Source organism: Cibotium barometz, chromosome 57, assembly GCF_041138505.1.
Source record: "Cibotium barometz isolate CiBa-2024 chromosome 57, ASM4113850v1, whole genome shotgun sequence".
Taxonomy (NCBI): Eukaryota; Viridiplantae; Streptophyta; class Polypodiopsida; order Cyatheales; family Cibotiaceae; genus Cibotium; species Cibotium barometz.
The window spans coordinates 36046821-36074238 of record NC_141102.1 but is presented as its reverse complement, the minus strand read 5'-3'; the positions used below and the strand labels follow the sequence as shown (position 1 = coordinate 36074238).

At 45.4% G+C, this 27418-nt stretch overlaps 1 protein-coding gene across 1 annotated transcript in view; it reads right to left on the bottom strand.

Annotated features, from left to right (window-relative positions):
- Positions 1 to 4505: 4505 nt before the first annotated feature.
- Positions 4506 to 27418, bottom strand: part of LOC147606709 (uncharacterized) — a 49418-nt gene continuing 26505 nt past the window's right edge. Inside the window, exon 3 of the mRNA XM_086791734.1 lies at positions 4506 to 5138. Coding sequence (XP_086647860.1) covers positions 4950 to 5138 — 189 coding nt within the window. The 3' untranslated portion in view covers positions 4506 to 4949. The remainder of the gene's footprint in view (positions 5139 to 27418) is intronic.

Genomic DNA, 27418 nt, shown 5'->3' with positions numbered 1-27418 from the left:
AATGCCCTTGCTGGAAAATTGAGCACCATTGAAGCTCTTGCCTTGGGTACATATGTACATTTTCGGAGGCTCTATTGGCCTTCATTCCGTGTTGGAGTGCTTTCACGAAATCCATGAAATTCATCTTCACTAAAGTGTCACCTTTAGCAAGGGGTTTAATTATAGAAGTGCTTTGTCCTGTTACTCCGGAGGCAATAGATTTAGAATCTGATGCTTTAGCTCTTTTGACCATGAGATTATCCTCTAGTTGGATGACATTTGTTGTGACTTCATCCCATGTAGTGATCCCTCTAATGACTAAGCCATTATAGATCGCTTCATAGTTAAGTCCGTGGATGAACCTATCCAACAATGACTAAGCCATTATAGATTGCTTCATGGTTAAGTTTGTGGATGAACCTATCCAACAATTGATTATTCGAATAGCATTCATGGGTGGAAGGTAACGAGAGTTCAAATGCTTGATACGGCTAATAAAATCTCTAATCGGCTCCTCTTCCTCTCTCTTGGCTTTGTGTGGCTGGGAAGCTACACACCATAAGATTCCTTCATGCACAAATTTCTTTAAGAACAATCTCCTAAGAGTGGTGAAGTTCAAGCGTTCCTCGACCCCCCTGAGAGTTCTATACCAATCCACTGCCTTCCTGTATAATGTTAGACTAAAGGCATTGGTCTTGGAAACCTCATTTGTTCTCCTAGGGCGGCCTCACACACTTGATCAAAAACTTCCAAATGTCTCCTAGGATCACCATTGGCTAGTGAACTTGTGGGTTAGCTTGGCTATCTGAGCAACCTTCCCATGGCTCTGTTGACCAGCATCTCTCACAACAGGTGCTATGCTTTTTGCTATCGCTTTTCCTAGGGCCTGTGCAAAAGCAACTGGGTCTGCAGTAGGTAGAGCTGGTGCTGGCATAACTGGAGAAATGATAGGAGCAGGTGGAGGTGCAACACATGGCACTGCATGAGGGTGCATTGGTCTAAGCCCTGGTGGGGATAGATGTGCGACATAAGGCATGTGCCCTACCGGTGCTCCAAGAAGGGGAACCATCAAGGGGACAAGAGAGTGGAGAGTGGGATCTGTGAGCACTATTGTATTGTATGTGGTGCTAGTCTTTCACTCTGATGATACAGTGATTGTTGGTGTAGTTCTTAACTCTTTGTACTGTGTAATTTTATTTGGTTTCTACATTTTTGTCAATGCTTCCTGTTTAAACATGTATTCTAATTGAAATTTGGGTCCAAGGTCATTCCTATCCGAGCGTGACTCCTATCTGGAAGCATTAGGAAGGGGGTATCTTAACCACTTTGTATGAGGTTAATATAGTTTCACTTGCCTGACTTACCGTAAGGCGCTTTGCCATCTTATCTACTTGAATAGGCAACTAAGACGACACTAGAACATAAAAAGAAGCCTTAACTTGAGCTTAATGTCAAGAGAAGTCTAGAAGTTCGTGTATATGCTTGCTAAAGACTAGTAATAGTGACAGTACCATTTTTAAGTTTTGGTGGCGGGCCCAGTGTGAACACAGTCACTTGCAGTAGAATACAGTGTGAACACAGTCACTTGCAGTAGAATACTTGTGAGCTCTTCTTTTCTCTACTTTTGCTTGTGCTGTATTGGATTCTTGCATGGAAGATGGATTTCTTGCAACAAGCATGCGTTTGCTTGTAGGCTTTTCTCTTCCATTAGCATCTTCTTCATCCACCTTTTGTGAGAGAGAACCATTGTGAAGGGTATTCTCTACTCGCTGCCATCTAGGCATAGAGAGATCTACCTTCAACTCCCTCAGCAAAGGAGCATCCTGGCTTGACCACAGAGTGAGGACCGATGGTGGACGAGCAAGCGCGCCCACATCAGGGAGTTGCATTGCAACACAAAGGCAAAGACACAATGACACATGATTCGGCAAGGAAAAGGTAAACCCTTGGCTTGAACAAAAACCCCTTCTCAATTTTGTAATTTAACAAGAAAATTTACCGTGTGATCACAAGGAATCCTTGTTGTCTAACTATGCTTTTGATGCACTTATAGTTTGATACCACCCATAACCATTTTCCAATCAACTTGGCTCTCGAGCCGCACTAATCACTCACCACTCAACCATGAATCCGCTACTCCGGACTAATCCCGAGCATGGGATGAGGCCACCTAGTCTTTGGACCACCTTGTAGTCCAAAGTTTAAGTGGCATAGAAAATCCATTGACAAGGACTCACCACTCAACCATGAATCCGCTACTCCGGACTAATCCCGAGCATGGGATGAGGCCACCTAGTCTTTGGACCACCTTGTAGTCCAAGTTTAAGTGGCATATTATTTGTATTGAATTTGGAAAATGCCCATTTCAATGGAAGCCATATTGATAATTATGCCACTACCAATACCATAAGACCTAATTGCGCCATCTTTACTCTCCTTTTACAAATGTGCCACCATGGATGTAGAGATAAGGCCTTCCACATTGCCAACAATTGATTCCCATGTTCTTCTCTACCTTTAAATTTATGGCCTCCTTTTCTAAATCATTCTTTTGTTGATTTCCAAATGCCACACGGAAAAGCTCTTGTTTTTAGATATGTAATGTCAATAACTTCTTTTGTAAGTGCTAGTATCTTAGCTGGTACAAGCTATAGATGGCTACACAACCTTGTTGCTCATTAGATGACCTTATTTGCCATTAACACTGATAGGCAATTTAATTTCTTTTGCATAGATCCTTACTAAGGTGTATAATAAATTCAAACACAAATTAAGGCTTTCATGAATGCGAAAAAAAAGGACCTATAGAACCAATAAAATTAATCAATACCTCCTACAATTGATTCTATTAATTTTACACTTTTGGTTATATAAAAGAAAGAGATATATCTCTCTCTCTCTCTCTCTTCTGTTGCAAGCAAAGAGTCGTGTTCAGTAACTTTCAAAATGAGTTTATCTACATTTAGCCGTGTAACACAACACAGCTTGACACAAAATCAAATTTGCAGGGTTCATGAAAAGATAGGCTCAACATAGCCCAAAACTTGTTCAAATTTGTGAGAGAAGGAGAAGAATCCTCTTCGAAATTTTCAAGTTCTAGTCCTATTTTGCAAAACTTATAAACTAATGGCTTCTCAAAATGGTCAATTTCCTCTTCAAATTACATTGAGAAGGTTTTCAATCCAGCTCAATAAGATATATTTCCAAAACACTGAATCAAAGCCCATTTCAAAACATTCTCGTCCTTTGAAAGGAAGCAAACCACTCATGATTCATCACCCATACTTTTGTGCCAATCATATCTATGACATGAATAAACCAAGATGAATTGTATTTCTTTCTTGATTTTGAAGGACATGAAAAAAAACCCAATTTCAGGACAGGCCAATACATCGCACATAACACCTCTCATGCCCATGCTTGCCCTCAATGCCACCTACACCTCTCATGCCCATGCTTGCACTCAATGCCACCTAAGTAGTGCTTTGGGTATTAAGTTGCTATGTTTAATCATAACGTCAGGATGATACCATAATTAAAGTAGAAAACGAATAAGAGTGAACCACATTTCTGAGCTGTACGTTCTTTAGAATTTCTTATCGTTTGTGTCATCACAAATCTAACTTGTCCTTCAGCGAATCCACTACTTTGAAACTGTTTCTCATGATAGTGTCACGCATAGGCGGTGCCGGCCTACACCTACAAAAGTGTTGCTCCAAGAAGTATCATTTCTGAAAATGGAGAGGAAAGAGAAGCAAAAGGGGAGGGGGAGGGAGGGACGGAAGGAGGGAGGGAGGGAGGCAGGGGGGCTGTCCTTCCTGAAATGCTATGTTACCCCTCACCATGTTACATCTCTAGAGTATTTGAAGCTCACTGAAGTTTTCCATGTATTGGGGATGATACGATTGACTGGCTGGACGGGGGGGAGAATGGATGATGACATTATTGGACTTGAAATTGACTCAATTGACTGGCTTTCTATCTCTTGGAGATCTCATATATTATTTCCTTGCACCCCCCACTTCAAAACATTGTGTGAGGTTGCATAGAGCGGTAAGAGTTTGTCTATTTTCAAGCATATGGGCGGTGCAAGAAGTTCTTCGGAACAGAATGGATTTACCAAAAGAGCATTCCCCTTTCAATGATTGCATTTCTCACGCTTAACTGACCAGCCTTTCAGAAAACTTGAGGTCTGGTTTAGATGGCAATTAAAGCATTCTGCACCGAAGATGCCCAGTAGCCTTTTCAATAAATGGAAATTACCCCACCTAAACTTCTAGAGGTTGCAAAGAACGAACAAGGACCATATGCTAAGCTATATTATTTGCTTTAATGGTTTCAATGGCACACGATGCCTACAGTCCTACACAAAGATGAAGCCAAAAAAACGACCTGACAGCTTTGTACATACGCTTACATAAAACATTCCTAGGAGCACAAGGAACATGGGCAATCGCCAAAGCTTACAACACCATCATGCAACAGTACCTACCAAAATTGACAAATCCCATCCAGAGGCAGAAATAAAAGCCAACAGCCATTATTCATTTGCTTCCCGCAAACTTAAACCACCCTAATTTCCATGAAAGAAGATGTGATGCTACATAGCATTGTCTAAGAACTCTCATCAGATTACATATCAGCCGTGCAGCATCACCAACAAAAATAATTTGTAGCACTTCAGATTACATAACGCAGCATCACCAACGAAAAAAATTTACAGCACTTTGAATCATCGTTTGCAAGGCATTCAACTCAAAGAATCTTCTCCACATCTTTTGTATGGAAGCAAGATAATGCCTCCAAGGCTCCGGTCAAGTCTAAAAGATGACAACACTGCTGACATGGAGCATGAGACAGACCGCCATCGGAAAAAAACCCCGAGGGATTAAAACCCAAACCGATGTCCTGCCGCAAGCTGTGTGATCACCGGGGAAAGGATTAACTAGAACCTACCTTTTGATTACCTATCATTCTGTTCGCTGCAAAAAAGTCTTGCTTGCTTCATACGTTGACCAGCAGATTGCTGCTGCCGGTGTATGAAACAAAACTCTTGGCTTCAAGCCCCTAAGAAGAGCTTGCAGCCCCTCTTTCTCTACAATTCTCTTGACTGCATCCACTACTGAGTTGCTGCTAAATCGTTCTGCACCGTTAACTCCCTGCAGTAAGCAAAATCAAAACTTACTACTCGCGAAACACAAGCCAACATTCACGACATCAAACATTACATCTTTGCAAGAAAACCAACTCAAAAAGGAAATAAATAAGCTTTCCTCAACATTATATTGACTCAACCTTCCTAAGATATCTAGGAATAATTCTTCTTAAGAGATTTGGGAGGATCTTAGCATGATTTGGGATATATTTAGCACTAGCCAGCAGCTAAGAAAGGGCCATTGTATAACGCCCCCCTTCCATTTACAAGGCTTCTCTCCTTTCTTGCTACAAAATCTATCAGCAGATTTTAGCAGGCATCTCAGCCCTCTAACGTGCTAGGGCACACGGGTGCAGACACATTCTTCAGTTGTTGTAAGCATTTTACAAATTGAGTTTTACTCTTGCATTTTCCCCATGGAGTAGAACTATTTTTGAGTCTAGGCTTGCTCTTCACAAGAACAAGATTGATTTTCATAAGAGTGAGACAGGCGTGTCCTTGCAAAAGGGCAAGATAGGTTTGTTATCCTTGGAGGCAATTATTTATTACTAGTACATCACAACTAGACAGATTGGTCGAACTGTCGAGCCAAGCTCTCTCTAGTTCATGGTCTTGAAAGCTTAGAGGTGCTAAAGCAAGAAAGAAGATAATCAGCATGCATTAAAGACTTTAGATGATACTACAACTCAATAAATAGGTACTTGCTAGTATCCTTCTAGGAAAATGGACATTGGATTTAAAATGTTGTAATTAGTTAATAGTAGCTTGTAGGTACACATTTATGACATTGGATTTATGAATAAATGTGGTAATTAGTCAGTAGTAGCTTGTAGGTACGCACATTTATGAATAAATGTGCATACCTACAAGCTACTACTAACTAATTACCACATTGGATAATGATCAACAATTATTGATCGCTACATGTAGGTTCATTGGAACATCATGAAGAGTCTGAATCCCAAGCGCTTCCATGATTTGAAGATGAGCAATTGTATACAGAGCTAGAGGCCTTGATAGGCATGTGACAATCATGAGAGTCCAAATCCCAAGCGCTTTCCACGATCAAAGATGAGCAAGAGTAGTACACAGAAGAAACATCTGCATCCTTACCCTGCACTGTACACTAGAAATCTTCCACCACATCTGTCACGACTCACCATTTGGTCCCTTCACCAGTTTTGACCAGTGTTTCACACAACGGACACTAGTCTAGGTTCAGGAGACACGCTTTGAAGAGTCTTTCTCATGGACAGCCATGTAGGGCTTGTCCAAGGGCTAACCAAGGATCATCCAAGGGATTAGGACCCAATTGACCAGCCTTAGGGGACTAGTCCAGCCATTACTCGCCAAGCCTAGAAGGCCTGTCGGCCAGCAACAAGAGCAACCAACCATGCATAGGGAAAAGCGATAGCATTTAATGCTTATTTTCTCCAAGTCATGAGCATATTAACAAGCCCACAACTACTGTAAGAAACTGACCAGCATATGGAGTTCATATATAAGTGATCTTGAAACAGGCATTCGTAAGGGCTGTGGCACGGGTACTTAGCTTATCTTAAGAAAACAACAATTTCATACATAAAACCTTGAGAAAATCTAAAAATAAACAAAAGAGAGTAGAGAGAGAAGACACCACACTAGGGGTCGAAATAGCCTTGGGCTGACCCCCCCCCCCCCCCCCCCCCTCCGAGTTATATTAGATAAAACTCCTTGGAGTCTTGACTACGAGTTGTTAGAGCTAGAGAGTCGCTTGTCTTTTTACATGTCTCAACAATGAGAGAATAGCTGAATTTCTAGTTCTTGCCCCAAAGCACTTGAGAAAAGCGCTTTAGAACTCACTTATAGTCCAAAAAGCATCTTTTTAATTATAAAAGCTCTCCTCTTTTTAGTTTTTAAAAAGCTTTTAATCTTTTGCTTTCCAAAAGCTAGCCACATCATTCCAACATTGTAAGGTGAGCTTGCACTGCTTTCTTGCCACATCACCATCGCCACATCATCAACATCATGCTACTTTTTTTTCAAAACTTTTTTTTCCCCAAAAATCCCTCGTTTTTTTGCGCGCGCGTTGCGTTTTGCATATCAACCACCTGCATTTTGATGCTTTAGTGACATTCCCCCAACTTCTTAACTAGTTGTCCTCAACCGTTAGGTCTTGCTTTTCTCTACTTTTTTTGCGAGCTTAGCTCTTCTCTCTCTAGCTCTTGAGACATGGTTCTTCATGCGGAATGTCCTCTCCTCTTGTGCTTGGGGAGCATCTTGCCCTCACGGTTTTCATCCTTCATATAGAGTGACAAAGTATTTTGGGTGGCAAATATTCCAACCCCTTGCACCTATAGAGTCGCCCTCATGCAAGAGTTTCCCAGCATGATTCTTTTTCTGTCAAGATCAACACACACTCATTATATGTCAGAAGACACAAACACGTGCACACTTGGGTTTAACCAGGTGTCCCAACCCTTGGCACACATACACAAATATGCTCACAAGCATAAATCAAATAAACAAATGAATGCACAAACAGTTCCTTGGTTTTGACACCAATTTCTTGGCTTTTACACCAGTTCCTACTGTAATTCAACTACCCATGTCAGTGTTTGACTATGGTAGACTAACAGTATTCATATCCATGTACTCAGTTCTGATTTCCTTTACTGATATGAAAGCTTGGACTGAACCTGTGTGACCAACTCAGTATCTGAGCCAGAAAGGATGAGGTCATCAACATACAAAACAATGACACAAATATCCCCATCAGAAAGCACATAGAGATTGCTATCTACAACAAGAAGGCATCAATCTTCTGATACCACGCATGGGGCGCCTGTTTGAGACCACAAAGAGCCTTCTTCAGAAGATACACATGGGTGTCTTGTCCCTGAATCACAAAACCAGGAGGCTGCTCAACATAATCTTCCTCCTCTAAATCTCCATTGAGAAAAGTGAATTTGACATTCATCTGGAACATGGGCCATCTGAAGTGTGCAGCCAGAGCCAAAACAATCCTGATGGTGGTATACCGGGCTCTAGGAGCAACTCTCTCCACCTGCCTTCTAAGCATATCCTCAAGCAGGCGAGCTTCGTACTTGTCCAAAGTACCATCTCCATGAAACTTGACTTTGAAAATCCATTTCACACCAATCACACAAAGATGTAAAGGCCATGGCACCAAAGACCAAGTGTGATTCCTCTCAATAGAGAACATCTCTCCTTCCATGGCTTGCCACCACTGCAGCTGTGAAAGAGCCTCCTCTGGACTCTCAGGCTCATCGATCTCTTGGAGAGAACTCATGAGAGCAAAATTCACTGTGTGATGAGATGTGGAAGCTCGAGATGAACAGCAAGGTCTAGGGGTGGTGGTAGAGATCTAGTTATGGAGCTATGCATCAGTGAGACCAAAATCTCTAAAGAGTTTTTGAACCCACCGAGGTAGGCCAGCCTTCCTCTCAAAGCATGAAGAAGAAGAAGATCCAGCTACAGTAGAGGACTCATCCGATGCTGCTGGGAGAGGTGATGAAGTAAGCATTGGTGGGGGTAATCCCGGTGTCAAAGCAGGACTCGTAAAGGGATTGGGAGCTGCAAAAGCTGATGTAACAGGAACGGGTGGTTGTAAAGTAGCAGTTGGCACCGGAGTTGGAGTAGCAAGAGGAGGAGGGGGAGGAGCAGGAGCTGGACGTGGAAGAGGTATAAGATCACTAACATCGGCCGGGAATGATCATCCAAAAAGTCGGAAGATGCATCAAGTGGAGAGGAGTCGATGCCAACAAGCTCTCATCAAACCGAGCATCACGGGAAATGATGATGTCATCAACCTCTGGATCCCAGAAGCGGTACCCTATGGATCTCAGACTGTAGCCTGTGAATATCATCCTCTTTGACTTCGTGTGAGTGTGGTCCTCTTCTGATCTAGGACATGCACATAAGTAACACAACCGAAAATGCGTAGATGAGAAACAAAAGGCTTTTGTCCTGTAAAAGCCTCCGGAGTCATCCCCTCAACCACTTTTGTGAGAGAGCGGAGCATTTTGTTCCTCTCCGGGACAAAGCAACAGGCCAGGTTGTATGGGAAGGCGGAGTGGAGAATGGGATTTACAAACTCTTAGCACTCACTCTTACATGTTCTCAGTTAGGTGATGTGTGGCAGTTTCGTCATGAACACTCGAATGTGGATACGTTGCAGCAGGCTTTCCGGGACCAGATGGTGGATGGCTTGCCAAATGTTGGCAACAGTAGGCAGGAACATTCCAGTTCTTGCGTTCGTCAGTCAGAGGAGCCTTTACAGGTGAACTATGCTTTGATGTCTCAATCGGGACAAAGAGCCTCTTGTAGTTGAGGAAGCTCTTTCCCACGGGACTTTAGGAAAGCCAAGCAAGTGGTAGATGGTGACTTGCATGTGGAGGTGAATGTTGAGCAGCCTCTAGGCTTTGAGGTTCCGGGTTCAGAGGGGGTGGTTTACAGGTTCCGGAAGGCCTTGTATGGTCTTCAGCAAGTTCCCAGGACTTGGCATACCAAAGTAACAGTTGATGATCCTTGTGAGCAGGTTGATGCCTCTTTGTTTCGGAAGCGGTTTGGTTCATTGATTTGGTTGTTGAACACCAGATTGGACTTAAGCTTCCCAGTGGGGCTGTTGAGCTCATTTTTGCATACACCTTTGAAGACTCATTGGGACGTAGGATTGCGGTTCTTACTCTTCTATGATCCTAGAGGGGGAACGATGGATGGAGTCAGACTCCACGGTTGGAGTGACTCAGATTGGGGAGGAGATTCAGACACGAGGAGATTTACATTAGGCTATTGTTTTACCCTCGGCTCAGGAGCTGTTTCATGGAGCAACAAGAGGCAGCCAACTATTGTCTTGTCGTCTACAGAGGCAGAGTACCGGGCTGCTTATGGTGCTGCTTGCGAGGTGGTGCGGTTGCAGAGGTTACTTGGCGAGATTGGGTTTCCACAGGAGGAACCCACGGTCATCATAAGTCACTTTGTTCGTGAGAAGTTTTTTGCTGATGACATCTTGCTAGAGTTTTGTTCAACGGAGGACAATGCGGTAGACCTCTTCACAAAGGCTCTACCTCAGGCTATGCTCCAGTAGCACTCCAGCTCACTGGGGTTGGTTCCACATCCACGAGCTGAGAGGGGGTGTTAGCAGTCATCTCCTGTCTGTACATTATCTCACAGAGGGCCTTTGTTGTGGGTGCGCCCGCCCAAGAGCATTGCTTAGTGTTCCTCCATTTTTCCCCACTTTGTGTATTTTTTCCTTGTTTTTTCATGGTCGTGGGGCTGTTGTTTGCTAGCCGCCTTGAGTTGTACCGGCCGACTTGAGCCTTGTACCTGGCCGACTATCCCCCTGTTGGCCAACTGCTTGATGCAGTCGTGAGCTTGTCCAACAGCCAGTCGGCTGCCTTTGTTCTGGCCGACCAGCATAGGGGGTGGTATAAATACCACCCCTGCCCCCACTAGATTGTGTATTGGGTATTCTACCGGATCTTGTATATAGTGTAGAGTTCATACAGCTTCACTCTCTCTCTTCTACGTTTGCTCTTCGACACACAGCTCAACGTTTTTCAGGCTGGTGATTCTCTTGCGTTTGCTCATCTTCATGTTGGTGTCTTGCTACGTTGTGCTCTCAGTAGTTTGTCTCATATCCGCTACGTATTTTGACACGTATATGGGTAGGGGTGGGAGCAAGACGTGGATGAGAGAAACTCAGAGAAGAAAGATTGGGAAGAGGAACCACTTGGGGAGCGGGAGCAGGGGATCCACGTAGTGAAGGTGTTGAAGTATCAACTGGAGAAGGAGCAGCAGTAGAGAAATACCCTAAAGCCATGTCCTCTGACAAGAAACCTTTCTCTAAATCAAGAGAGCTGTAAAAAAACAGCAAATAGCCTCCTCTCAAGCTGTGCACAGCAAGAGGAGAGAAAGAAGACAGGGAGGGAGGGTGGGAAAAGAGAAATAGAGAAAGAAAATCTCTAAGGATGCCACGTAGACATTTCTGTACAAAAGGTGCAGGACCTGGGATGGTGAACTCGTCCCATGTGAGCCCAGTCCGGGACGAGTCAGCTAGGGATCCATCTCAGTCGTCCGAGGTCAGGTGTGCATTGTCCTGCACATGAGTCTAAGATCAGGTGTGCACTGTCCTGCACATGAAACAGTGCCAGTCCGCGCTGTGAGTCTCCCTCTAGAATGATGTCAGTGATTCTGTGTATCTGGTATGGTACCGGATGCCAGATCACTGAGTAGTTAGTGTTTAGGACAAGGGGCCAGCCCATAGGGCTACCCCGGATCTTAGTGTGGGCATGGGAATGGTGTAGAACCACCCCCATGAGGGCCAGGAAGGCCCAGGCTGAACCCACCAGCCATGGAGGGGCTGTAGGACAGCCCTAGGGCAAGAATAAGGCAAATTCCAGGAGATTACAGCCTTTACATGGCTGTAGGGCAAGTATGGGGCAGCCCATACAGGCTGCCCAACCCTTTGATTGTGGGCAAAAGCAGTGCCCAGCCCTCTGGAAGCAGGCACATCACCTTTCAGCTTGATAGGGAAAAACGCAGCATTTTATGGGATTTTATTCAGCATTTATTGCTGAATATTCACAGTCGTGGGACATTAAATGCTGGCCACCTGGCTTTGTGTTGGTTGACTGCTGCAGTAGGAGTACTATATAAGGGAGAGCCCACAATCCCATTCTTTTATCTCATTCTCCACCAAGAGCTCAAGCATAAGAGGCTGGAGAAAGCCAAGAGGGTGCTAAGCAAAGGGGTGAAGGATTCAGGTCAAGGGCAGGGTATTCCCAGCCAAGAAAAGGTCCAAGATTGTTGTATTTTCTTTCAGATTTCTCATCATTCTAATAAAGCAAATACACCATCCGTGGTGGGGGCCTACAGAGGGTAATTAGGACCCAATACTGTGTCCTCTCCACCTCTCTCTCTCTCTCTCTCTCTCTCTCTCTCTCTCTCTCTCTCTCTCTCTCTCTCTATTTTCTGCACTTCTTCTTTCAGTTTGTGCGTTAATTTCCGTCGCGAAAAGAGTGCTGAATTCTGAGTATTGAAGTTACCGATTCTTCTCCGAAGCTTCCGCATATTACAGTGGTATCAGAGCCTACTTCAAGTACAAAGATTCAGCAAAGAAACCAAAATTTTTTCTCGCTCGTGTGGTTGGTTTTTAGACGCCGGTGGACTACCCCTTTCGGAGTGACTCCTGTCCCTCGAAGGATGATTGGTTTTTAGCATCCGGAAGCCTCCGGACGTCTCCCACACAGATAGTGGATGGTCAGATTGCGTTCCGGAAAGGAATTGCATTTTCCTGCTATGGCGAGCTTCGACGACGAGAGAGACCAAGAACCATGGGACCAGAGTGCACCAGGCAGCCCTCTTTGTCTCAACCATAGTGACAGGGGGACGGCGGGACGGCCACGTGGGACGTGGGAACGCCGTCCCGATTAACTGCAGGCGCGGGACGGAGGCGGGACGGCGCAGGGGACGGGACGGAGGGGACGTGGCAAGGGGACGGCCGTCCCCGTCGGAGGGGACGGCGGGACGTTGTCAGCCGGGGACGGGGGACGCCTGCAACGGCGCAACGGCTACAGAAAAGTAGCCGTTTTTTTTTCGGGCAACGGCTACTAGCCGTTGGCGGCTGGCCGTTTGAGGCTGGCCGTTTGAGAGAGAGAGAGAGAGAGAGAGAGAGAGAGAGAGAGAGAGAGAGCTGCCATATGCTATATAATGGGCTTATGCTACTCCTCTTCTACTCATTGCTCAAGCCTTCCATGAATGATGATGTACCTCTAGGCTCTCCACCATCTCCCTCTCCTACTCAAGCTTTCCTCTCCACTATCTCCCTCTCCTACTCCACCACCTTCCTCTCCACCCTCTCCTACTCCACCACCTTCCTCTCCACCCTCTCCTACTAGACTACTTCAATCTTCCCTCTACCTCTTCTCCTACTCTACCCTCTAAGCTCTCTCCACCCTCTTCTACTAGACTACTTCAATCTTCCCTCTACCTCTTCTCCTACTCTACCCTCTAAGCTCTCTCCACCCTCTTCTACTAGACTACTACTAAGTTACTAACTATTCATGGCATCCTCTTCTCGTGCGGGCGGTAGGAGTAGAACGGATGGGTGGTCATGGTGGGATGAGGTCAACTTCGAGCCTCCTACTCATGCGGGGGGTGCACGTCCATGGACATGCAAGCTTTGCCCATATAAGCGTGTGGGTGGGGCCAATAGGGTGAGGGCCCATTTGTTGCATGAGCCCGGTCATGAGGTGAAATTTTGTGAGCGGGTCACACCGGAGATAAGAAAGGAGCTTCTTGCAAAACTTTTGGAGTTAGAAAGCTTGTTGTTATTGATTGATTAATCTTGATTCTTTACTCCTCTAAAATTAACAATTTTGAGTGCCGTCCCCACCCCCCGTCCCCGTTCCCTACCTTTAGCCGTCCCCGTCCCCGTCCCCGTCCTCGTCCCCCGTCCCCGTCCCCGTCCCCTGGTAACTATGGTCTCAACCTACCTAAAGCTCTCTTATAACTGAAATGATATCCTTTTTCCTCATACGATCTATTTTCACTATACTTAATCTTATTCAATTCAAAATCCCGTTGGGGTATTTGATTATGATTTTGGTAAAGGAGGATTAGATTATACAAATTATTGAATTCGGATAAGACTCTTATCGATCCCGGGAGCCTCTGGCTCCAAGAACTCGAACAATGCGTCTAAGCTTACTCCAGACCCGAAAGCAAAGGCAGGCAAGACAGGTGGGAAGTTAAGTGCTGAGGAACTTTCTCAGTACAAGAAGGAAAGTAGATGTTTCTTTTGTCATACAAAAGGACATACTTCTCAGGATTGTCCTAAGAAGCCTCCAAAGCCTGCCGCCGCCGCCGCCGCCTCCACAGCTTCCGTGGTGAGCTGAGCTCCCACACAGACCCCAGCGGCTACCCCTAGTTCTTCAAACCCCGGTGCTTCAATTGGAGCAATTATTAGCCGGGAGCTCGAAGATAAGCAGAAGGGCGCCCATGACTAGGAGTATGAGCGCAACGAATTGCTCAAGTCCTTTGGCTACATAGGTGGCCAGAGAGTTGTTGTCTTGTTTGACAGCGGCAGCACAGAGGATGTGGTCACGGAACAGGCCGCTAGGCGTGCCCGTTTCGAGCTGACTTCGGTGGACAAACAGGTTGAGGGTTTTAGCACAGGCATGACAATGAGCGTCAAGTATGAAGCTCTAGGTGCTAAGTTAGTGATTCAAGGCATAGAGTTTGTGCGTGACTTTATGGTTGCCCCTCTTGTTGGAGCAGACATAATTTTGGGTATTCAGTGGTTTCACAAGTTTCTTCTTGATGTCAAGTGGGACAAGCACACATTCCAGATTGATCGGAATGTCACCCCAGTGACCATTAAGTGTGAGCCAGGAATTCCGAACTTTCCGCTCATAAGCCACTTACAGGCTAAGCGAGCAGTCAGGAAAGGCGCACAGTGTGCGATGATTTACATCCAGACAGCCCAGACGGTGGCCAGTGCTTCTGAGAAGTACTCGGTTCTCCATGAAAAGTTCCAAAAGATTTTTATTCGGGACAGCCTAGCTCCCCCCTGTCCAGACCAGAGGACCACAAGATTGACCTCCTCCCAGGCTTGGAACCCCCGAGCAAGTTTCTGTATCGCCTTTCCAAGGCAATGGAATCGGAGTTGGACCGCCAACTCCAAGAATTGTTGAAATCTGGCTTCATCCGCCCTAGCGTGTCGCCATTTGCAGCACCGATCTTATTTGTCAAGAAGAAAGATGGGTCTTCCCGTTTGTGTGTCGATTATCGTGCACTCAACAAGCTGACTATCAAGAGCAGATACCCGATGCCTCGAATTGATTATATTCTCGAGAGGCTGAATGGAGCAAAGGTATTCTCAAAACTGGACTTAAAGAGTGAGTACCACCATGTGCGGATTGTGGAGGGGGACATCCCCAAGACAGCCTTCCGTACAGAACGGGCCCACTATGAATTTGTGGTCATGCCATTTGGCTTGACGAACACCCCAGCTACATTTAACCGCATGATGATGCGTGTTTTCCGGGATTTGATTGGAAAGTGTGTGTTCATATTTCTGGACGACATACTAGTATTTTCAGCTACGGTTGAGCAGCATGACGTTGATGTGGAGAAAGTCCTTAAGTTGCTGGAAAGCAACGAGCTCTACGTCAATGAAAAGAAGTCCGAATTTTATCTGTTCCAGGTGCATTACTTGGGATATATAATTAGTGCTGAATGCATTCGTCTTGATCCGGCTAAAGTGACCGAGATTGTCAAACTGGGAAGTACCTCAGACAGCCTATGACATTAGATCTTTTGTGGGTATATGCCAGGCATACTCCACTCACATCGACAAGTTTTCTGACCTCTCGGCAGATCTCACTGATCTGCTAAAGGGAGTGAAGACAAGATGGCAAAAGATTCGAATGACTCCACGAGCGTTGGAGGCATTCCAGAACCTCAAGGTGGCTTTGTCAGAAGCGCCTTGTTTAGCACTTGCCTCGTGGGACGAACCATTTCAAGTGATCACCGATGCGAGTAACATCGCAATTGGAGGTGTTTTACAACAGAATGGTCATCCAGTAGCTTACATGTCTCGTAAGTTACTGCCCGCCGAGAAGAATTACTCAGTTTATGATCGTGAACTCCTAGCAGTGATATAGGCCTTGAAACATTGGAAACATTTCCTGTATGGCCGTGACTTCGAGGTTTGCACTGACCATCAGGCATTACGCTAGATTCAAACAATGCCAAGTGCACAGTGGAGTGATCGACAACACCGCTGGAGTCGGATATTCCAGCAGTTCGGTGGTATGATTGAGTACCTTCTAGGAAAGGCCAATCCAGTGGTTGACGCTTTGAGCAGGAAGGGACAAGTGTCTACGATTCAGACCACTAGACTTGATCTTGTTGGTGTACAGGACTAGAGGACATGAAGCACATGTACACGGATTCCGAGGAATTCGGTACATGGTGGGAACAGGCATTGGATGCCACAGGACCATGCCACTTTCTGATACGCGATGGTTGGCTTTTCTACAAAGGCCGACTGTGTGTCATGAAGTCGTTCAGGGCAGCTCTTCTCCATGATGCCCATGACGCCATTTCAGGTGGTCATAGGGGCATGAATTCGACTCTGGAGAAATGGGAACGGCAATACTATTGGCCAAAGATGAGGCGTGATGTGTTTACATATGTACAACGCTGTGACATTTGTCAAAAGGTGAAAGCTCCTCGTGGAAAGAAGATAGGGTTGTTACAACCCTTGCCAATTCCTGAGGGTCCTTTCCAAGACATTTCCATGGACTTTGTCACGAATCTGCCTCCCAGTCCGAGTAAGCGTAATACGCAGTGCTTAACTATTGTTGATAGGTTTAGCAAATTTGTTATGCTTATTCCTTGCAGGGCCAAGGTGACTCCCGAAGATTGTTCATTCGGCATTGATACCCGATTGGCAGGATTCCTAGGACCATAGTGTCAGACCGAGATGCCAAGTTTACCAGTCATTTTTGGAGGGCATTGTTTGATAATTTTGGTACTAAGTTGAATTTTTCCAATGCATTCCACCCACAGACAGACGGCCAAATAGAGATATACAACCAATTGGCCTTTGATGTGCTGAAGTGTTATGTCCACGATCAGCAAGGTAAGTGGGAATCGTATTTGTCTTTAGTTCAAGCTGTTTTGAATGATTCTTTTTCTTCAGCTATTGGCAGGACTCCATATAAGGCAGTGTTTGGAAGACCTTTCCAATCGTTGTTAACCAGGACTTCGTCTTCAGTACCGAAGGCGAACAGAGTGACGGAGTCTTACGAGGAGATTTTAGAGTCAGTAAAGGACAGATTGGCTAAAGCGCAAGAGGCCTACACTCGACAGGCCAATAAAGACCGAAGGGATATGAAGTTTTCAGAAGGGGATTGGGTTTATCTTCGGATTATGAAGCAAAGATTGAAGCAAGTGGGCAAGCGATGCCCAAAGTTGTCTTTCAGGAGCTTCGGACCTTTTCCCATCAGGAAAAAGATTAATGAGGTGTCTATGCAGTTAAAGCTACCTCCGAGTTGGACTATGCACGATGTATTTCATGTCAGTTGGTTAAAGCCATATGCAGGTCCAACCCCTTCAGAGGTCAAAGATGAAGCGGAACCAGACATTGTGGATGAAGCAGAAGTTATGGTTCCAGAACAGATCCTTCTGCACCGTTTCAAGCATGGGACAGGCCGAAGACTACGACAATTCCTCACGAAGTTTCAGGACCGAGGAACTCATGAAGCGGTATGGCTCGACAAAGAGTTTTTCGAAGACTATCCGATGTTATTGACGGATTATTTGGAGGCTATGCAGCTTCCGTCAAGTTAAGCAGAAGGAGATGTCACGTGCATCCCGCACTTGGATGCCACGTAGACATTTCTGTACAGAAGGTGCACGACCTGGGATGGTGAATTGGTCCCATGTGAGCCCAGTCCGGGACGAGTCAACCAGGGATTCATCTTAGTCGTTCGAGGTCAGGTGTGCATTGTCCTGCACATGAGTCTAAGGTCAGGTGTGCACTGTCCTGCACATGAAACAGTGCCAGTCCGCGCTGTGAGTCTCCCTCTAGAATGATGTCAGTGATTCTGTGTATCTGGTATGGTACCGGATGCCTGATCACTGAGTAGTTAGTGTTTAGGACAAGGGGCCAGCCCATAGGGCTACCCCGGATCTTAGTGTGGGCATGGGAATGGTGTAGAACCACCCCCATGAGGGCCAGGAAGGCCCAGGCTGAATCCACCAGCCATGGAAGGGCTGTAGGACAGCCCTAGGGCAAGAATAAGGCAGATTCCAAGAGATTACAGCCTTTACATGGCTGTAGGGCAAGTATGGGGCAGCCCACATAGGCTGCCCAGCCCTTGGATTGTGAGCAAAAGCTGTGCCCAGCCCTCTGGAAGCAGGCGCATCACCTTTCAGCTTGATAGGGAAAAACGCAGCATTATATGGGATTTTATTCAGCATTTATTGCTGAATATTCACAGTCGTGGGACATTAAATGCTGGCCGCCTGGCTTTGTGCTGGCCGACTACTGCAGTACGAGTACTATATAAGGGAGAGCCCACAATCCCATTCATTCATCTCATTCTCCACCAAGAGCTCAAGCATAAGAGGCTAGACAAAGCCAAGAGGGTGCTAAGCAAAGGGGTGAAGGATTTAGGTCAAGGCAGCACTCCTCCTTTCAGTTTGTGCGTTAATTTCCGTCGCGAAAAGAGTGCTGAATTCTAAGTATTGAAGTTACCGATTCTTCTCCGAAGGTCCGCATATTACAAAGGAACCCTGCCCTTAGCACCTAGAACAGAGCTTCAGCCTCCAACAGCAAAAACGTAGCAGTCCCAAGGTACAGATGCAAAAAATGCAACAAATTGATGAAGCCTCTGCTCCAATCAGAAAAACGCAAAACCTTCTGCCTGTGGATCAGCATTTGGCTCTGATAGCATGAAAAAGCGCAAACACATGTTGTAGCGCAAAGAACAAACTGTAGAAGGCTGGGAACAGTTGATTATAGCTGAAAATGAGCACGAGGGAAGCCCGCAAGTGCTTACAAGCATAAGAGACTGTTGCTATAGCAAATGACCTCCAGCAGATATGCACGAATGAGATGAAAAATGAGGGGAAGGGTGTGCTCCCTTATATATCCCTCATATGGGCTGGTCGGCCAGCTGCAGCACGCCGCCAACTGTCATGTAACATAAATATGCTATAAAAAGCCTTAAAAATGGTGGAAAAAACCTAAATAATATCTGTTAAATATGTCAATGCAGGGCCTCATAAAAATGACCAGTACAAGCATGAAAAGGTACATGTAGACCCTCTCGAGATGATATATTCCAACAGTAACGACCTCGTCCTGTCCGAAAGACCATCTTCGGAATATGTACTCTATCCTTGGCATGGGGAACTTGCTCTTGATTGTCAACTTGTTCTTGATTGTCAACTTGTTCAAGGCTCGGTATTCCACACAAAGACGTGTGTTCTTATCTTTCTTCTGCACAAAAAGAATTGGTGCAGCAAATGGAGAGGATGAAGGCTGGATGAATCCAGACCTAAGCAACTGCGCGAGTTGCATCTCTAACTCAACTTCCAATGCCTTGGGAAGACGATACGGAAACTTACTGGGTGGCTCAGCTCTAGGTACCAAATCGATACGATGGTCTTCAGGACAAGAGGATGGGGGCCTAGGTGGGAGATCATCCCGCAACATGATGTCCTCAAACTGCTAGAGGAGTCCTATCATCTATGACTCTAATGGAGTAGCGGTGGATGTCGATATCTGCTAGGGGTGGACATAGATCATCGCGGATGATAGCAGGCTCAGGCAAACCTTCGTGTCCTGTCTCCAATCAAGAGTGGGTGCATATACTGGCAGAACCACTAAATCCCTAGGATCATGTCGCACCCTAGGAGGGGCAAGACAATGAAATCCCTCTAAAAGTAGGCCTTCTGGACTGTGAAGGTGAACTGTTGAGCCTTCTAGGACGTATGGGTGCGCAGGCCGAGAGTGAGCCCTTCCATGTCCAAATGATAAGGCACTAGGGCACATCTCATCTTGGTCACCAACTACGAAGAGATGGCATCTTCGGAACTGCCCATGTCGAAGAGAACAACAAATTGTTGCCCCTTCACTATGCCATAAACTCTTATAAGACCCTTCTAAAGCTCCTCAACTCCATCCTCCTGCTTATCATTGAATACCACAACGGGTACTGCATTCAAAGCGCAAGAGCTAAACAGCATTGGTGGTTGAGGGCACGCGGGTGGAGGGGGTGGAGGGGGTGGTAAAGCTGTGGCGGTAGCCACTATGGCGACTAGTGCGGTTTTGGGCTTGCCTCCATTGAGCATCATCTCGTGGTTCTGCGGAAGAGTCAAAGCCCTATCATAGCTCTGGGGTTTGAAGTTTCGAATGGGGAACCGAATGTTTGGATCCAATCCTCGAATGAATTGCTTCAGTTTCTCCTCCTCGGACTCCCCCAACTGTTAGGCAGATGTGATCACTTTGTTGGAGTAAGTGAGCAGAGGTAAACCCTTCTGGGTGAGTTTGTAGAACTCGTCTTCGAGGTTGACCATGTACTGCAAAGGTAGAAACCTTGTCTTCAGATCGGACACGAAGGTGTCCCAATCGTAATCCCGTAAGCCGGTGTAGGGATCTGTGTGCAAACTGGACCAATGTTGCCGCTAAGTGACTGCATCACCGGTGAGGTGTGGAGCCACCAGATGGACTTTATCTTGGGGTCTGTGATCTTAGAGAGTGGAAAATGGGCAACAAACTAGTGGATGAATTGGGTCATACAAGGATGACAAGTTGAAAGGACCAGATGCGGATTTGGTTCATCCACAAGGGTTTGTGGGACATTGTTCAGGGCACTGAAAGGAAGCCTGAGCGTCCTTAAAGCTCTAGGCGGTGGACTCAGGATCAGGAGGATGAATTTGCTATGGAATTACAAGACTAGGAGAATCGGGACTCGAATGCGCATTCTGTGCTTGTGCGGACCATCACCAAGGTCGTCTCACCGGCAGAGCAAACCCTCACCAGTGCTCATCAGGTATGGTCAAAATTGGAGAATCTCTTTGCACGAGATTCATCGATGAGGGCAGTTACCTTACAGGGGCAGCTCTACGGCTTGTTATTTCCTGAAGGCAATTCCATGCAGTCTTTTCTCATGAAGGTCAAGGTTATCCATGACCAGTTACTGGCTATGGGTGTTGCTTTGTCCTCTTCTCAGCTAGCTGCTCTTATCCTCACCAAGCTTCCTCCGGACAATGATGTTATTTCTCGATCTTTTCGGTGCCAAGTCACATCCACTCAGTTGGATTTTGTAGATCTTAGCTCCCTACTTTTGGAGGAGTCGTCTGTTCTAGTCTCACAGGGTAAGTTGAAGGTGTCAGTCAACAGTTTTGACCAGGCACTTTCCTCAATTCAAAAGAAAGGTTAGAGTCACTGTTTCTCTTGCGGGAAAAGAGGACATCTGTCCAAGGACAATTTGTCCAAGAAGACGGACAAGACCAAGGGCAAGGCTTCATCTCAGAGAAAAGGCAAAGACACGACACAAGATAGTGATACAGATTCTAGTACCACTTCTAGGGCTTAAGTAGGAATTTGTGGCCAAGCAAAGTTCCTTGATGTTCGTGGTGGCATCTTGTTTCGAGGAAACAGGTTGATGGGTGCTCTCTCCGAGGTGATTCTAGTATTCGCGGTGCTGCAGGGTCCATGGTTGCATCTTCATCGACCTATCTTCTTTCGACTCTTGCACACTATGAGCTGCAGAGGGGGTGTTAGAATTGTGCATCTCAGTGTTTTGGGGCTTTACCATTTATCTCTGGTATTTTATTGTATTTCTCCTATTTATTTGTCTTGTGAGCAGTCGGCCAACTCACTCATGCACTATATAAGGAGTTCCCCATTATTCACTCCTTTATCCATTTTCCCTTGCACATAGTTCAACACTCAGTTTGCTGGCCATTTGAATGAGTGCACAGGGCGGAAGTAAATAAGCACTAGAGTGTGTTGGAGCAGAGAGTGTAAGAGAGAGAGAGAGAGAGATGGAGCAACTATGCTGAATATACTAAAATGATACAGTCCCAAGCAAGAGACAGGAAGTGTCTCATAAGTGAGGGAGCAAAAAGAAAGACTAGACTATATTAAAAGTGAGGGGACAACCCACCTATTTATAGGTAAGAGGGGCTGGCCGACTGGACAAGATTACTTGGCCGACTGGACAAGGTGAAGCTTCCTGACTGGGAAAAATGCATCCAGCATGGGAAAAATGTTGGGTGTTGGACTCACACACTCACACACACAAACCTGCACATTAGGGTTAGGTGCAGGGTAGAGAAGCTCACACACAGAAATGAGAGAGAGAGAGAGAGAGAGCCAAAAGTGTGGTATCCACAAAATGCAAGTCAACACTTGCATGTGTGCCACATCCATATAATATAGAAGTACAAAATATTATATGTTAGAGTGTCCTTTCACACTTGATGTCCAAGGGGAAAAACCACATGGGAAAAAAGTGCCCTTGGTTAAGCCCTGTTCACACATAGCACTACCATAAGTGAGCATATGCCTACAAATCCCCCCTGTAGTGGAAGTGTGAACCTGTACAAGGTAGCAGATCACACTCTGTATGAGAGTAAGCCCAAAGCTTTGCGGAAAGCTTCAAACTTTTCTCGAGATAAAGCCTTTGTGAATAGATCTGCAACATTATCCTGTGTAGGGCAATAAGATAAACTGATCTCCCTTGCATGTAGCCTCTCTCTGACATAGTGATAATGAATCTCTATGTGCTTGGTACGTGCATGAAATACTGGATTTCGTGCCACGGCCATAGCACTCTGGCTATCAGTGAGAATGGTGGTGGGTGTCTGCTGACACTCACGAAGATCAGCCAATAGTCTCCTCAACCATACACAATCTACTGTAGTTGTAAAGACTGCCCTGTACTCAGCCTCACAAGTAGATGTAGCAACAGTGGGTTGCTTTTTACTCAACCAAGATATGCATGAGCTGCCAAGAAAAAAACAATTCCCACTGGTGGATTGCCTGGTATCGTAATCACCAGCCCAATCTGAATCACTGTATGCATAAAGCTGCAAGCTGCCCCCCCTGGGATAGAACAAACCAAGATCCAGGGTACCCTTAAGATAACGAAAAATGCGTTTGACTGCTTGCCAATGCTTTGTGCCTGGGCTGTGCATGAATTTGCTCAACAAAGACACCCCAAAAGATATGTCTGGCCTCGTGTTACACAACTAAATGAGGCATCCCACTGCCTGGCTATAAAGGCCAGCCTCAAAAGGCTCTCCAATATCATGCATAGTAAGCCGTACACCTGGTTCTACCGGAGTAGAAATGGGCTTACATTCATCCATGTGAAACCTTTTTAGCAAACTTTTTATGTACTCAGTTTGCTGCATAACAATGCCATCATCTGTATGCATAAACTGTATGCCGAGATAGTAGTGTAAAGGCCCCAAATCTGACATATCAAATTCAGCTTTCAAATCAGCTTTGAAATCTGAAATTTGTGCTTTGCTTGTACCTGTAATGAGCATGTCATCTACATACAAGATGACTATGAGAATATCGGCATCGGTTTTCTTCACATACAATGTGCTTTCAGCTGAACTATTCTCAAAACCTTGGCTGGTTAGATGAGCATGTATCTTATCATACCAAGCTCTTGGAGCTTGCTTTAACCCATACAATGCTTTGTGCAACCTGCATACTTTATGTTCCTCACCAGGAACTACAAAACCAATGGGCTGATTTACATATACTTCCTCCTGTAAATCCCCATTTAAGAATGCAGTTTTGATATCCAATTGATGCACTTTCCATCCTTTATGGGCAGCCAATGCAATCACAGATCTTATTGTGGTCATTCTCGAAGTAGGAGCAAAAGTCTCTTCATAATCTATTCCCTTTTTCTGGGAGTAGCCTTTAGCCACAAGTCTTGCTTTGTACCTGTCAATAGTACCATCAGACTTTCTTTTGACTTTGTACACCCACTTTGTGCCAATTACATGCTTGCCTTTAGGCAATTCCACAAAATCCCATGTATTATTCTTCATGATAGAAGAAATTTCAGCTTGCATAGCTTGCAACCAATGCTCATTCTCATGTGCTTCTTCATAAGAAGAAGGCTCTTCTGAATCAAAGAGACCACCCATTGCGAATGCAGACTCCTCACGATGTACATTCAAGGCATGGCTGGAACTAGCCCTTGTTCTACCTGTGAGTGGAGCTGCAAGTTTGCTTTCTTGCAAAGTTTTCAGCAACCATCTTGGCACTGACTTGGCTGTGTCTATGGCTGTTTGCTCTTCCCTGACAAGATCTTCCACTTCTTCCACAGAAGGGGGCTGAATGGCTGGCTGGTCCACATGTTCTACATGTGGATTTTCTTGTGTAGGGGCTGGCTGATCTGAATCCCCCCTAATTGCAATGGGTAAAAGTCCATCAAACATGTCCTGTATGCCTGTATCATTGCTTTTATACAAGCTGACCATGGGCTGTTCTGAATTTTCAGCAAATACCACATCTCTACTCACAAAAATCCTTCGTGTAGTTGGATTATAAAGACGGTATCCTTTGCTTTCATTGCTGTAGCCCACAAAAATGCATTTAATTGCTTTGTCATCAAGCTTTGTTCGGAGTTGTTCTGGCACATGTGCATATGCCAAACACCCAAATGTACGCATATAATCCACTGTTGGCTTTCGGCTATACCAAGCCTCAAATGGTGTTATGGTTTTCAAAGCTTTTGTTGGACACCTGTTCAACACATGAGTTGCACACATTATAGCTTCCATCCAAAATTTGTGAGGCAACTTTTGTGCTTTCACCATGCATCTTGCCATCTCCATGAGAGATCTATTTTTCCTCTCAGCTACACCATTCTGCTGCGGTGTATAAGGCACAGTACATTGGTGTTTGATGCCCTTTTGAAGCATATAATCCTTGAATGCATTTGACATGTATTCTCCACCTCTATCTGAGCGAAGTGTTTGGACTTTACATGCACACATATTTTCAGCCATTGCTACAAAGTGTCGAAAGCATGTAAACACATCTTCTTTTGCTTTCAAAGGGTAAGCCCAAGCAAACCTGGAGTAGTCATCAATGAATGTGACAAAGTAAAGATGCCCCCCTATGGATGGTGTCCGCATTGGACCACATACATCACTATGTATGAGCTGTAATTTATTTTCAGCTCTAACAGCTCCATCTTTGGGGAATGGTTTTCGTTGCATCTTTCCCAAAATACACCCCTCACATACATGTCTCGGTGGAGACTCAAGAGGCGGCATATTATCAACCATATGATGCTTCTGCAAAAGCATCAAACTCTGAAAATTTACATGCCCAAAACGAGCATGCCATAGCTCTGCATCATGCATAGCAGGAGTGTGGGCAGCCACTGTATTTGCATCATAAGTGCGCTTGTCATAGCTGTCCAGCTTATACAAGCCTTTGTATCGTGTTCCAGAAGTGACTATTTCATAACCCTTTGATGGGTCTTTTACCAAACACTTCCCATCTTCAAATTCAACCTTTAAACCTTGGTCGTTTATGGCTGAGACGGAGAGCAGAATTTTCTTTATCCCTGGAACATACAATACATTTTTCATACATATATTGGCACCATTGGCTGCAATAAGTATGACATTACCAATTCCCTTTACTGGATATGTGGTATGATCTGCACATGATACAGTGCGGCCATTTGAAGCATAAACCAAGTGCTGAAATACATCTTTGCATGAAGTGATGTGGCTCGAAGCACCACTATCAAAATACCATGATGCATTCTGTCTGTCAGATGCAATGCAAGACATATCAGTGTCCGAAGCACCTGGTGTGTCACTAGTGCATGTGACCAAAAAAGTGTACTCTTCCTGGATTACTGTAACTTGCGGCGGGTGCCCGGGGGACTAGGGCCTTTGATACACTTGTTGATACCATCAATGCATATCAAAACATTTAAACATGGCCACAGCCTTAACACATATCCATCATCACTTTGCATAAAACATAAAGCTGGACAAAACATCCACAAATGCTGCAAATGGAGCTTGCACGAGTGACACTACATAGAGGCCGGAATGGGCCGACCCCCCCCTTGGAGTATTTTATTACCCAAGGAGAATAATATCATGTACAAGCTTTGAGGGCCTTCCTCTCCCCACGGGAGATGCCGGATTATCCCTATACAAATGCCATAGCACAGCCCAACACAAGGCAACTGAGCCGGAACATAGGCTGTAGAAATGCCGAGCCAACAATATGATCCATATACCTCCGTGTGGGTACTGATTCTTCCCCAAAAACCACGGGTCTTCATGCAATAGAAAGGGTACAGCAAGTACAACTCTCCATTCAGCCGGTACAGCAGGTAGAATGGCTGGTACAGTCGGTACAATGGCTGGTACAGAAGGTACAGTGGCTGGTACAGCCGGTACAGCAAGTACAGAAGCTGGTACAGCAAGTACAGTGGCTGGTACAGCAAGTACGGTGGCTGGTACAGCAAGTACAGCAAGTACAAGAGCTGGTACAGCAAGTACAGTGGCTGGTACAGCCAGTACGGTGGCTGGTACAGCCAATACGGTGGCTGGTACAGCAGGTACAGCAAGTACAAATGCTGGTACAACACATACAATGGCTAGAAATCATAATAAATGATTGAATACCCTTGCCTTCAGTATTTCTTCGCGATGGAAGCCTCCAAAACAGTCCCCAACAGCCGGTATTCTTCATGGGCAGCCTTCAAGAGAGAGAGAAAGAGAGTAGCCATCATTAGGGCAACCTGTAACGGTGGTAGAGGCTAGTGTGGAGCAAGAGAGCCTCCATTAATGAAGAGAGAGGGCTCCAATTTATAGATTTGGGCCTCCCATGAGCTAAAATGGCAAGAGAAGGCTACAATGACAAGTGGAGAGCCACACAATAGCTGAAGTGACAAGTGTGAGGCCACTTGTCTCACTTTGATCCATTTTCTAACAAGTGTCAGGCCACTTGTCTCACTTTGGTCCACTTTCTTGCCACATGTCCCAATCTAAGAGATGGGTCCTTCCATAATCTTTACCTCTAAAAATATCCCAACTGGTAGACATTCTGTCATAGGCACTTTGCCAACTCTTGGTATCTGCTCAATTCCACATGTAATGACGCGAACAGAATTTCCATCGGAGCGGGCCAAAAATAGCAACTCTCCTAAATTTTAGGAGTGTGGTCCTTTGTATTCTAGGATAATCCCCCATTCCCAAAGCTTGTACTTTCCAAATATTTAAACATCCTGGAGTCCACCAGACCCCTTTCAGACTGGGAAATGTCCAAGCTGGTGACATCCTCCCCAGCTTCTTAAAAGTTGTCCGCAACTTTAAGCTTCAAGCCATATATTCAAGATATAATCATGTCCCATCGATTGGGTGAGACGAAGACAGTCTCAAAAATCCAATATAACTGAAGAATCCATGTCCCAAAGAAATGGGCGAGACTAAATAAGTCTCCATAATACCAATATCAAAATCATGTCCCAAGATAAATGGGCGAGACAAAAACAGTCCCATAAGTCCAGATATCATAATCATGTCCCAAGTAAATGGGCGAGACAAATCAGTCCCATAAGTCCAGATATCATAATCCATGTCCCAAGTAACTGGGCGAGACAAAACAGTCCCATATGTCCAGATATCATAATCCATGTCCCAAGTAAATGGGCGAGACAAAATAAGTCTCCTGCCAATAAGGCATCGGTC